This window comes from Nomascus leucogenys, chromosome 12 (genome assembly GCF_006542625.1).
Source record: "Nomascus leucogenys isolate Asia chromosome 12, Asia_NLE_v1, whole genome shotgun sequence".
In the NCBI taxonomy this organism is placed as follows: domain Eukaryota; kingdom Metazoa; phylum Chordata; class Mammalia; order Primates; family Hylobatidae; genus Nomascus; species Nomascus leucogenys.
The window spans coordinates 106,385,109-106,399,399 of record NC_044392.1 but is presented as its reverse complement, the minus strand read 5'-3'; the positions used below and the strand labels follow the sequence as shown (position 1 = coordinate 106,399,399).

Below are 14,291 nucleotides of genomic sequence, written 5' to 3'. Positions count from 1 at the left end.
AAAAATGCCTAATAGAGTAAAACTCTGTAATGAGATCCTTTCTTAAAATTCAGTATAATAATTTTATCTACCAGTGGGTTTAGCAATCTTCATTTTGAAAAAGTCTACCAAAATACTATTATTTAATATACACTGTTAAATCTTGGTTATATATCTTTTCAGTCATGTATCTGTACACATAGAAATAAAGTATTAGATAAAATACTTAGAAGAAAATACAGGTAAGTATTAATGTATATATACAAGTAAACAATATATGTATATTATATGAATATAACCGTGGGTTGGTGTATGAGTTAGGAATTTCTCTTGGGATTAGGGTTGTTCTTACCAAAAGCCTGACCATAGGAATTTATTTATCCTCTCAAAAAAAGAGAAGTCCAGAGGTAGACAGCCTAGGGCTGGTGTGACAGCCTCACGATGCCATCAGGGCTCTAGGCTCCTCCTTTCTGTTCCCTCTGCCAAGTTTGGCTTTCATCCTCATGATGGAAATGGTCCAACATGGCTGCCAAGGCTCTAGCTATTTCCTTCTAGACAGCAGAAAAGGAAAAGAAGGGCTCAGCCCTTACTTTTAAGGAGCTTTACCCCAGGTCTCACAACAACACTTGCATTCATCAGCCCACTGGTCACCTGGTCACACCCAGCTGCAAAGGAGGCTCAAAAATATATTAAGGCAGCAATGTTCCCTTGCTAAAAAAAGATGAGGAGAAGGTGTTTGTAGGCAACCGGTAATCTCTGTCTATATTTATCTATATAACTTTTTCAAATATATGAAACTAGGGAATATGAACAAACAACTCAAAAAGAAGTATAAAAGGAGCAACAAAGATATGAAAATGTTCAGCCTAACTAGCAATCAATGAGATACACATTTTGAGAAAACCTGAGAAACCAGATCAGACTGAGAAAGAGTAAGGAGAATGAACATCCCCATGTTGGTGAGGGTGTGGGAAGATGTTCTTGCACACGCTAGTGAGTGCGTAAATCGGTACAACTTACTAGGGAGCAACTTGGCCATATGTAACAAACTTTAAATTAAACTTGTATCTTTTGACCAGGTAATCTTAGCCTTAGAAATGTATACTCAGCATATCATAGGATAAGTGCTTAAAAATGTTAGTACAAAGATGTTTGCTGAAAAATTGTTTGAAACCGTGAAACACCATAAACAACCTAAGTGTGTAATAGTAAAGAATGGACTGGTTAAACTCATCATGACCCTCACCTGCCTTAATCCTACACCAACATTAAAGGGATGTTGTAGCTATGTTTTTTATTAACATAGACAGATACACATTATAAGTGAAAAGGTAAGATTTTAAAAGCGTGTATGAGATGATGCCATTTTAAATACATATTACAACCAGCACAGTGGCTCACACCTCTAATCCCAGCACTTTGGGAGGGCAAGGTGGAGGATTGCTTGAGCCCAGAAGTTTGAGACCAGCCAGGCCAACATAAGGAAAAAGATACAAAAAAAATAAAAATAAGAAGATTAGTCAGCTGTGGTCCCACTACTTGGGAGGATGAGGTGGAAAGATTTCTTGAGGCTAGGAGGCTGAGATTGCAGTGAACTGTGACCACACCACTGCACTCCAGCCTGGGTGAAAAAGTGAGACTCTGTCTCAAAAGTAAATAAAAAATAAATAAACGTTTACATGAGCACGTATTTTTTGAAGGGTAAAATTAAAAAAATGTCTAGCTGAATATAGATAGAAATGTTAACAGAGATCATCTCTACATCTGGAATTACAAGTTATTTTTCTTCCCTTTTGCTTTTTATATTTAAAAATTTGTTCTTCAATGGCTAAGTACTGCGTATGTACTTTTTAAAGTGAATTCTGTGGTTCTATTCTGCTGTTTTTAAAATGAAATACATCAGAATAACTTACTTCTTCAAACCTCACTGCAGATGGGTCTTGAGGTTTTAAACCGCATGAATTCTGTGGTCCCCTTCCAGGTTCCTTAGTTAGATTTGGTGACAACTTCTCAAACGCCACTTTCATCATGTTAGGGTTCATTTCTACTTTATTCATTCAACAGTCATTTTTGAGCATACACTATATAAGGCAGTTGGAATCCAGCATAGGTAAAAATACAGTCGAGGTCCTCAACTTATATTTAGTCGAGGGGGAGGGTCAGACATGTGAGCAAGTAAAGTGCAGTACAGTGGAATAAGCATGAGGTTAGAGGTATGCATGGGGGCTCTAGGAACAGAGAAAAGCCAAAGCACGAGCTTGGAGAGGAGGCCAGGAGAGCTGGTGACATGTGTACCAAGTATGGAGAGACAAAGTGGTGCTAGCCAGGTGAGGGAGAGCAGGTGTGCAGGTGTGAGGGTTTGTTTTAAAGTGAGAGCTGAGCAGGCATAGGACTTGAAAAGAAGAACCAGGGATAAGGAAGAAGTTGAAGACAAAGGAGAGGGAGGAATAATAGAATAAAGTCCCTGGGGAGATGGGAGATGATGAGGAGCCAGTGACCAAAAGAGGGAAGTGGAACACTCACTTCATCCTCTGAGAGTGGACAGAGGACCATTGATCTTAGAATGGTAAGAATGGGGTTGATGCAAAGATATGTCTGGAGGGAAAGAAGGACATGAGGCAATTCTTTAGAGCCAAGCTGTCATTAAGAGGGCCTTAGAAGTGCCAGAATCTCAAGGGCCTCTTGCCTCTCCTAAGATCACACCTAAGCCATTCAACACAAGTAGTTGTGTGTCCCAGAGGGACCTGGAGAACAAACTGGCGAACTGCATGGTCCTGTCTTTGAGGACTTTGTCTCACACATACCCTGAATGATCTATAGGGGTAGAACATGACTTTGTGCCTTCTCCTCTTTCAGTATACGTTCATACTATTTACATATGTATCTTTCCTTCAAGAAAAGGATAAAATAATGCCCCAACATTATTTAGGCTGATTTATGCTGATTTTGAGAGACCAGAGACAAATTTATTATAAAAAGCACCTGCCACAACATTGTATATCAAGAGGCACAAGAGTGATTTTGTTAGCTTATGATAAAAGTTACACGCTAGCCAGGCATGATGGCACATGACTGTTTTCTGAGCTACTTGGGAGGCTGAGGCAGGAGGATTGCTTGAGCCCAGGAGTTGGAGGCTGCTGTGAGCCATGATCATGCCACTGTACTTCACCCTGGGCAACAGAGCAAGACATTATCTAAAAAAAAAAAAGGACAGAGCCAGGCGCCGTGGCTCACGCCTGTAATCCCAGGACTTTGGGAGGCCGAGGCAGGTAGATCACTTGAGGCCAGGAGTTCAAAACCAGCCTGGCCAATACAGTGAAACCCTGTCTCTACCAAAAAATACAAAATTAGCCAGGTGTGGTAGTGTGTGCCTGTAGTCCCAGCTACTTGGGAGGCTGAGGCAGGAGAATCGCTTGAACCCAGGAGGTGAAGGTTGCAGTGAACCAAGATCATGCCACTGTACTCCAGCCTGGGCAACAGACTGAGAGACCCTGTCTCAAAAAGAAAAAGAAAAAAAAAAAAAAGGAATGTGTGCTAAACCTACCGGTCAACTAGCAAAATGTACTAAATATTTCAAAGACCCAGCCCTTCTACTCAAGACCTCTTGAAACTACAGGAAGAGTCAGAAGCCAGTATGGTCATAAACACAGGCTCACAGAGATGGCAGAGACTGGCGTCCTAGGAGGTGACGTAACTGAGCCAAGATCATACATCCAGTAGTGGCAGAGCTACATGGAAAACCAGACCACCCTTGGGTGAGCAGTTTTTCCAAATGCCTTCTGAACGTTGTAACTTCATACAGAAGCTCTCAGTGAAAATGGAGATGGGGAGTTGAATGATTGAGGCTAAAGGAATAATTTCGAAAAGTGACAGGGAGAAGGTGAGTTGTTAGCAGACTTCCGAAGGAAAGAACATGCCCCAGCAAACTTCATGAGAGGAAATTCCAAGTTGGTTCCTGGCAAGTGTGGTGACTCAGAGACAGAAGAACCCTGGGCAGTGCCAAGTTGATTTACTTAGCTAATTCCAGAGAAAGCAGCGGCTAGAAAGGCTCTTTGGCATTTTTACCTCAATACTTGGCAAAGGATCTTGCAAACCACAGTGTTCAATAATCCTTGCTGAATGAGTAAATTTTATTCTCAAAAAACAAAACAACACAAAAAGCCCACAGTACAACTGGGACATCAACTACCAAGGCAAGTGAAGACAAGGAACCATTGCTGGGAATTCCAGTTCCTGACAAGATGGCCAGTACACTGTCTACAGGCTCTGCCACTAAGCCTGGCCCTGAAGCTGCTGCAGAGAGAGAAGATATGGATGGCCGAGTTCCCCCTGGTGGGGAGTAGTGATGAAGCGGGGAGGACCAAGGGAGCTTTATACTTGTTCTCTTTGTTTCTTCCCCTTGTTATCCTGTTGTGATTGCTGCCCAGGCATCTCCATGATGGGGTAGGGAATTCTGGGGAGCAGTGCAGAGTCACCGTCCAGGAAGCCCTGGAACCTCACTGGGGAGGAGAGCTGGGAGCAAAGAGTGCCTGTGAGCTGGCTGACCCTTCAGCATTTGTTTCCTGCCACCCATCCCATGGGCCTGGCAGTTTCAAACAAGAATAATAGCCCAATTCCCTCATGAAAAGCAGTGCCTACCACAGAGGTACTAGTTTGATTCTGGAGGTACATGTATGCCCAAGGGGTGCCTGGGGACAAAGAGCTCAGGTTGTATCACTGCAGGGTCTCTGGCCTGGAGCTTTCCAAGCTGAAAAGCCCTCCTCCCTACCCTAAACATACATGGAGGACCATGAGCTACAGCTGTACTTTGACTCCTCTCCCTATAAAGAAAGAAAAGCCAAGGTTGTTGACCAAGGTTGTTGACCAATCAAAGAAAATAAAACATGATCCCAAAAGAAAACATCAAGACAAAATGTGAAGACCACAAGCCCTGGGAATGACAGGCAACAAATCAGTATCATAGGAAACAGAACTAATGCAACAGATAGTACAAAAGATTAGAATAAATGTAAAAAGCATCCTTAGAAAGATAAGAGAGAAAACCAAAACATGAGTCAGAAACAGGTAGTTATGAAGAAAACCCAAACAGAGTCAGCATGGAATGTTTAGGGGTTTTTTATGTGATGTTAAACAGATTGCTTATTCCCTCTTAAATATAGCATGTTTTAGGCTAAGCATGGTAGCTCATGCCGTTATTCTAGCACTTTGGGAGGCTGAGACAGGAAAATCACTCGAGGCCAGGAATTTAAGACCAGCCTGGCCAACATGGCAAAACCCTGTCTCTACTAAAAAAATAAATAAATAAAAATAAAGAAAAATTAGCTGGGTGTGATGGCGCACACCTGTAATCCCAGCTACTCAGGAGGCTGAGGCACAGGAATTGCTTGAAACTGGGAAGTGGAGGTTGCAGTGAGCCGAGATCATGCCACTTCACTCCAGCTTGGGTGACCGAGTGAGATTCTGTCTCAAAAGAAAAGAAAAGGAAAAAAAAAAAAAAAAAGCATGTTTTATTAGAATAACCTCAAAGGGCCGTTAAAGAAAATGATTTCGGTATTGTATAGCAACAAGTAATAGAAGCTAGAAAAAGTGTTTTTTTAACCTTTGAAGTTTCTAATATACTTTGTCTATTTAGAAAACAAACACATTTAGTTGTTTCCATCTCTTAAACTTCAGTTGCACTGCATTCTTCAAACATCTTTTCATATTAGGGCTTCATGTGGTTCGAACATTTTGCTAGAATACTATTCTACTTTCGTCTGATAGTGGCCAATTACATCTATCTTTTCCATCATACAAACTTCACCATATTTAAGAGAATGCAAGGAAAGTTTAGTTATTGAAACAACTAACTCAGCCGATGGGATGAATAGCAGAGAGGACTGATCTGAAGATTAGATTAGTGAGAGGAAGACTAGGGGTGAAATTCTTCCACAAGGTGTAAAAAAATGGGTAAGAAATTGAAAGATTAGAAAAATTAAAACACTGAAAGAGCAGAAATAGAAGTTATATCAACCGTCTAAAAGGAGTTAGGGTAGAGGAAAAAAATGGAGGGGAGCAAATATTTGAAGACTAGTGATCAAGAATATTACAGAATGAAAGAAAGACATAAGATCTCAAGTGGAAAGGCCTCAGAGTGCTAAACCCAACATAATTTTTTTTTTCATTTTATTGTAAAGTGTAAGGACCTTAAAGCCAAAGAAAAAAGCAAATCAACTACTAAGGAACAAGAATCAAAAGGACACTAGATATGTCAATAACAGAACATATAAAAATACAATAACGTAATATCTTCAAATGGAAGAAAGGAAAGAACTTTAAATCTGGAAATGTTTCTCCAGCTAAACTATCATTTAAAAATGAGAGAGAACTGGCTGGGCACGGTGGCTCACGCCTGTAATCCCAGCACTTTGGGAGGTCAAGGCGGGCAGATCACCTGATGTCAGGAGTTTGAGACCAGCTTGGCCAACCTGGTGAAACCTCGTCTCTACTAAAAATACAAAAATTAGCTGGGGATGGTGGTGTGGGCCTGTAATCCCAGCTACTTTGGAGGCTGAGGCAGGAGAATCGCTTGAAGCCAGGAGACAGAGGTTGCAGTGAGCCGAGATTGCGCCACTGCACTCCAGCCTGGGCAACAAGAGTGAAACTCCATCTCAAAAAAAAATTAATTAAAATTAAAAAAATTAAAACGAGAGAGAACTTAGGTAATAGAGTAAATTCAGAGGAACAAGATGTGAGGATAAAAGAGAGAGAGAGAAGATGCAAATAAAATACCAAGCAAAACAAGAGGGAAAGAATATTTTCCCCTAGTAAAAGTAAACTTTCAAACCTAGCTGAAATAAACTTATGGTTAAATATTGTAAAAGCTAAAAAATTGGCACAAAAATATTTTTTTAATTTTAAATAAATAACTGTCAAGAATAAAAAACAGCCCAGGTGCAGTGGCTTATGCCTATAATCCCAGCACTTTGGGAGGCCAAGGCAGGCAGATCACTTGAGGCCAGGAGGTCCAGACCAGCCTGGCCAACATTGTGAAACCCCATCTCTACAAAAATACAAAAATTAGCCAGGCATAGTGGTGCACGCCTGTGGTTCCAGCTACTCGGGAGGCTGAGGCACGAATATGACTTGAGCCCGGGAGGCAGAGATTGCAGTGAGCCAAGATCGTGCCACTGAACTCCAGCCTAGGTGACAGAGCAAGACTCTGTCTCAATAAAATAAAATAAATAAGAATAAAAAACTTATTTATATACAACATGCCCTCCAAAAAAGCCCAGCCACACATTGTTTTACAACTGAACTCTGAATTCAGTGTTAGTTCAAGTTGCTATGGAAAATATAAAATAAAGCTGCCCAACCTATTTTCTAAGACGAATTTAACTTTGGTATTAAAATCAGATAAAGACAGCACAAGAAAAGTTATTGCCTAAATCACTTATGAACCTTGACACATAACCTGATGAATGAGAGATGTAAATTCAACACATGTATTAGAAATTAGTGGAGGCTGGGCACAGTGGCTCACGCCTGTAATCCCAGCACTTTGGGGGGCTGAGTCAGGTGGCTCACTTGTGATTAGGAGTTCAAGACCAGCCTGGCTGACATGGTGAAACTTTGTCTCTACTAAAAATACAAAAATTAGCCGGGAGTCGTGGCATATGCCCTTAATCTCAGCTACTCCGGAGGCTGAGACAGGAGAATCACTTGAACGGTGGCAGTTGCAGTGAGCCGAGATCATGCCATTGCACTCCAGCCTGGGCAACAGAGCATCTCAAAAAAAAAAACAAAAAACAAAAAACACAGTGGTGATACTTTCAGTTTCCAGTCTAGCATCTAAGGCACTTTGGAGGTCATCATTTTGTCATAACAACAAGTAAAAACTCAACAAACTGGAAAGTCAACACTTCTTTGACCTATGAGAAGTCAGGTTTTATGGCAAGCCACTGCCCCGAAAATTGAAGAGATAGGTAAATACAGAGAATCACAAATTACCATAGCAAAAATCCCCAAGCAGAAAACTTCATGGGAACCAGTGCTGAGGTAAGAAAACCTAAACTGTAACTCACGAATTGCTGGAGGCTCAGAACGGACAAATCTGAGAGTTAAAACCTCCACTGGGGATCAGTCATAGGAGGTCCTCACAGTTTTGTGAGTTTTATCTTAAGGAGCTTGACCAGGGGCTGGGCGCGGTGGCTCACACCTGTAATCCCAACACTTTGGGAGGCTGAGGCAGGCGGATCACTAGAGGTCAGGAGTTTGAAACCATCCTGGCCAACATGGTGAAACCCCATCTCTACTAAAAATGCAAATTAGCCAGCGTGGTAGTACGTGCCTGTGATCCCAGCTGCTTGGGAGGCTGAGGCAGGATAATCACTTGAACCCGGGACGCAGAGGTTGCAGTGAGTCAAGATGGCACCACTGCACTCCAGCCTGGGTGACAGAGCAAGACTGTCTCAGAAAAAAAAAAAAAAAAAAAGGAGATTGACCAGGTTATCACAGTGAATATCAGAAAAATCCCCCAGGTTTCTCTCAGTGGGAGGGAAAAAGGAACCATTATAAAATACATCAGAGTTGGCCAGGTGCGTTGGTTCACGCCTTGTAATTCCAGCACTTTGGGAGGCCAAGGCAGGCAGATCACTTGAGGTCAGGAGTTTGAGACCAGCCTGGCCAACATGGCAAAACCCTGTCTCTACTAAAAATACAAAAATTAGCCAGGCATGGTGGCGCGTGCCTGTAATCCCAGCTACTTGGGAAGCTAAGGCAGGAGAATCACTTGAACCCAGAGGCGGAGGTTGCAGTGAACCAAGATCACTCTACTGCACTCCAGCCTGTGACAGAGCAAAACTCTGTCTCAAAAAAAAAGACACCAGAGCATTCTGTTCTTAACAAGGCCTGCCCTCCAAGGAAACGGTTTTAATAGGGCTAAAGTATTGGAGTTTTATCAGAACCTAACCAGCCTGGTGGGAGGAACATATCTAATTTCATCCTAGTCTGGCCTTCTATGTGGAGGGAAACGAAATACCCAACTCCAATCCCCTCTATTCTTCTAGGTGGGAGAAGGAAAATACCCAACTCCAGCCCACTGTAGCCATCCTATCCCACTTAAGGGGGGAAAACTGATACGCACTGGCAAGTTCCCAGTGCAAGAGCATGGCCTCACAAAAAGACTGGGATGTAATCACAGGGTTATAGAATGCTTTCTTTCCCCCAACACCTTTCTACCGCATTACTAAAAACCCATTTACTGCATATGCTTTTATTCAGTAAATCATACCCACCTTTCAACAAAAAATTATAAGGCATTCTAAAAGGCAAAAAACAACAACAAAACAACAGTTTGTTGAGACACAGCAAGCATCAGAACCATACTTGGATATGGCAGGGGTGTTGGAATTATCAGACCAGGAATTTAAAACAACTATGTTTAATATGCTAAGGGCTCTAACAGATAAAGTAGAAAACCTGCAAAAACCGATGGACAGGGTAATCAGAGAGATTAGAATTCTAAGAAAGAGTCAAAAAAGAAATGCTAGAGATCAAAAACAGTGTAACAAATGAAGAATGTCTTTGATGGGTGATTCGTAAAATAGACATATCTGGGGGAGGAGTTTTTGAGCTTGAAGATATGTCAATAGAAACTGCTAAAACTGAAAAGCAAAGAGAACAAAGACTGAAAAAACATAACAGCATATACAAAATCTGTGGAACAACTACAAAAGATGTAACATACACATAATGGAAATATGAGAAGGTTAAAAAAAAAGAAAGAAAAGAAATATTTGAAACAATAATGAATGAGAATTTCTCAAATTAATGTCAGACACCAAACCACAGACCCAGGAACCTTAAAGAACACCAAACAGGGTAAATGGCACCCTCTACCCACAAAAAATATACTTACATACATCATTCAAACTGCAGAAAATCAAAGGTAAAGAAAAAACTCTTGAAAGAAGACACAGGAAAAAGAAAACTTTGTAAGACCAAATATAAGAATTACATCTAACTTCTTCAAAGAAACCATGCAGGCCTGGCGCAGTGGCTCACGCGTGTAATCCCAGCACTTTGGGAGGCCGAGGTGGGTGGATCACCTGAGGTCAGGAGTTCAAGACCAGCCTGGCCAACATGGTGAAACCTTCTCTCTACAAGAAATACAAAAAATTAGCCAGGCATGGTGGCACACGCCTGTAATCCCAGCTACTTGGGAGGCTGAGGCAGGAGAATCGCTTGAACCTGGGAGGCGGAGGTTGCAGTGAGCCAAGATTGCACCACTGCATGCCAGCCTGGGCAACAGAGGGAGACTGTCTCAAAATAAATAAATAAATAAAGAGGAGCAAAAAGGAAAAGACTTTACTGACCAAATAGTCAGACATTACAAAGGCTGGTAACATGAACAGTGTTTTCTGGTAAAGTGGCCAACCCAGACACAGACCCATGATTATATGAAACTTGGTATATGACAGGGATGAGATGCCAAATGTGATGACATTGGGAAAAATTGACTCACCATGTGGAAAAATAGTAAAATGTATTCTCCCCCTGAAAAAAAAACGCTTTTGTTGGATTTGAATTTAAAAACCCATTAAATGTGAAAGGTAAAACTAAAAACCAATGGGAGAAAATGTAGCTGAGTGTCTTCATGACCCTAGGACAGAAGGATTTCATAAATAAGATGTAAAGTACACAAGCAATGGATAAATTTACCAACATCAAAGTAGCTATATATGTGTCATTAAGTTATCAGAGAGTTGACAGGCTAGGTAAGATACTGTTGAAAACTGTTAAGACTAAAATCTACAATATAAAAAGTTGTCTGCAAATCAGAGAGAATGCAGGAAACCTGATGGAAATGAGTGAAGTATATGAATTGGCATTCATAGAAGGGGAAAGTCAAATAACTAGTAATATATGTAAAGAAGCTCAGCTTCATAAGAAATCAGAAAAATGGCCGGGTGCGATGGCCCACAAGGTGCTGTAATCCCAGCACTTTGGGCGCCCAAGGCGGGTGGATCACCTGAGGTCAAGAGTTCCAGACCAGCCTGGCCAACATGGTGAAACCTCGTCTCTACTAAAAATACAAAATTAGTTGGGTGTGGTGGCAGAAGCCTGTAGTCCCAGCTACTCGGGAGGCTGAGACAGGAGAATTGCTTGAACCTGGGAGGCGGAGGCCGCAGTGAGCCGAGATGGTGCCACTGCACTCCAGCCTGGGCAAGACAGAGCAAGACTCCATCGCAAAAAAAAAAAAAAAAAGAGAAATCAGAAAAATGAAAATAAAACCACAATTAAATACCACTTTATATATACCAGATTGATAAAAATTAGAAAATCAGAAAATACTAAGTATTGGTGGAGAAATGAGGGCCTTCATGCTTTTCTTGCTGGAGTGTCAACTGGCTATTTGAGAGATTAATCTGGCAGTATTTTGTAAAATAATATGTGAATTTGCTCTATAATCCAGCAATTCTATGCATATATATCCAGAAACACAGAAACATTCTTGCACAGACACACAAGAGAACGTGCAAGAGAATATTCATTGCATCCTTGTTTGTGTTTGCAGACACTCCAAAAGATCTTCCTGCTTGTCAGTCAAACACTGGACAAGTAAAGGGTTTAGGTAGCAGTCTGAAAAAATGAGTCGGATTTACATAATAGCAGCAGGATGTATACGTCCCAGAAACATGTTGAGTGAAAAAAACAAAAAGCATTAGATTTATCTCCCAATACATTTCATGAAAATTCAACACATACACACAAAATAACACTAAATTTCAAGGATAGGAATTTGTCTAAACAAATATATGAAAGGTGGATTAGAAAGATGTCTAATATATTCACAAAGATTAGGCACCTTTGAGGCTATAGAAATGGAAAAAGGAATGGGGCTGGGCATGGTGGCTCATGCCTGTAATCCAAGCCCTTTGAGAGGCCTAGGCAGGAGGATCACTTGAGCCCAGGAGTTTGAGATCAGCCTGGGCAACGTAGCAAGACCTTGTCTCTCTCTAATAAAAAAAAAAAATTAGCTGTGTGTGGTGACATGCACCTGTGGTCTCAGCTACTCAGGAGGCTAAGGTGGGAGGATCACTTGAATCTGGGAGGTTGAGTCTGCAGTGATGTGTGCTTATGCCACTGCACTCCAGCCTGGGTGACAGAGTAAGACCCTGTCTCAAGAAAAAAAACGAAGAAAGAGAGAGAATAAAAAGAAGGAAGGAAGGAAAGAAGGAAGGAAGGAAGGAAGGAAGGAAGGAAGGAAGGAAGGAAGGGAGGGAGGTAGGTAAGGAAGGAAGGAAGGGAAGGAAGGAAAAGAAAAAAGAAACGAAAGAGAAAGGAAAAGAAGGGGAAAATAATTGTACACATGACATTTTACATAATGTTTGAACAAGCTGATGTTGTTAGTTCTCCATGAACTGAGAAATGAAATAAACTTAAATCTGTGACTCCAAAGTCTTTAAAAGTAAACAGATTCTTCCTGAAACTTTGTTGGGATAAGCTGTTTGGCTTTTTTTGTTGTTTAAATCTTTATCCCTCCTCTTTTTTTATTTTGTTTCTCCTCTTTCTGCCCGATAAAGGGTTGCTAGCTCCTCGTCAGGTCTCTGCAAACTCGGAGGGCATGGACAACATTCTGGTGACTTGGCAGCCTCCCAGCAAAGATCCCTCTGCAGTTCAGGAGTACGTGGTGGAATGGAGAGAGCTCCATCCAGGGGGTGACACACAGGTCCCTCTGAACTGGCTACGGAGTCCGCCCTACAATGTGTCTGCTCTGATTTCAGGTACCTAATTGTTCACCTTCCTTCTAGAGGGTTACTAAGTTCACATTTGTTTGAGGAAACTGCAGGCAAGAGCCAGAACCCTGCCTTCAATTACAGGTGGCTACATGATAAGAGAGACTGATGACCTAGAGTCCATCCAGCAGCACTTTAGAATACTCCACTGCAGACATAAATGACCAACTGGTTGACTAAAAAGTCTCGTATTTATGGAAAATCCACATCCCTAGCACAATGCCAAAGAAGATGAATGAATAACTGAACCAAACAAGTATGGCTGAGAGCTAAGTTAACTGGCCAGTGTAATAGACACCTTTATTTATCATAGCACACTGCATGATAATACATGAGGCCATCCTCAACTCTGGGGAGTTCATTTATTTAATAACTCTCAAAGCAGTCATGTTCAGTAAGAGTCGGTATGACCATTGTATAAATGAGGAAACCAGGAAGTCCTTCATTCCCAATTCTGTTGCTTATTAATTGTGTAATACTAAATCCAGAATTATCTATATGATAATTGGTGTTTCTAACCCTCAGTTTCCTAATCTGTCAGTGGTTAGAATGAAGTGAGAGAACGCACCTGAAAATATATTAAAATGATTGGGCAGAACTTAATGTCATCGTTAAGCGTAAATTCAGCACTGAATTGAATCAGTGGTTGAAAGTTCTGGCTCTGCAGCCACACTACCTGGGTTTGAGTCTTGGCTCTGTCTGTGTGATCTAGGGCAAGTTCCTTAACCGCTTTGTGCCTCAGTTTCCTCATCTGAAAAATGAGGATAATAATATTACCTGCCTCGCTGGGTTATTGTGAAGACTAGCTGAATTACTTCATGGAAAATGTTTTGAACAATGCCTAATACATTGTAAGGGCTCAGTAATTTAGCTCTCATCATTATTATTATTACATGAGACAGAGCTAATATTTTAAGGTTTTCAAGCTCTAAATCCTATAATGTTTCTATAACAATCGTTACACCTGTCTAAGAGGAAATACACACCCTGCTTAAGGTGACAAGATTTATACAAATGAAATAAATAGCACACTGCATAATCATAGATGAGTCCATCCTTAACTGTGCACCTCTTTTATAGTCTGGCTGCTCAGAATTCTAGCAGGTTAATTTTTCATGACTACCCTTAAATAGAATGCTGCCTACATAACCTAGTAAGCATCCAGAGGAAGATGACCAAGTTATTAGGGGCCTGGAACTTCTAATCTGGGAACCATTTAGCCTAGAAAAGAGAATTCTAGATGGGCACGGGAATGGGACGGCTTGATGGCTGTTGCTGGTTTTGACATTACACACAAAAGAGTATGTTTTCCTTTGTTGCTCTGGAGAGAAAAACTAAAGCCCTGTGTGGAAATTATAAAAGAAGTAGCTATCAGCTCAATTTTGAAAAAGCAGTTTCCTGCCTTTGATGTTCTCTAATGGGAGGACAATCGATTACCTCTCAAGGCAGTGTGTTCCCTGTCCCTAGAGCTTTTGCAGTAGAACCAGTTTTCTTTCAGGGCTGTTATACCCATCAAATCAGGTGAAAGTGGAT

General features: G+C 41.2%; 1 protein-coding gene across 6 annotated transcripts in view; it reads left to right on the top strand.

Annotated features, from left to right (window-relative positions):
* The window catches only part of IL12RB2 (interleukin 12 receptor subunit beta 2), an 86,024-nt gene that overhangs the window by 44,209 nt on the left and 27,524 nt on the right, over nucleotides 1–14,291 (top strand). For all 6 annotated transcript variants that reach the window (XR_001114217.2, XM_003260164.4, XM_003260163.4 and 3 more), the window contains one exon: nucleotides 12,546–12,746. Coding sequence is in view for 5 of the 6 variants with exons in the window: in XM_003260164.4 (XP_003260212.2) it covers nucleotides 12,546–12,746 (201 nt within the window). In the remaining variant the exon portion in view is untranslated. The remainder of the gene's footprint in view (nucleotides 1–12,545; nucleotides 12,747–14,291) is intronic.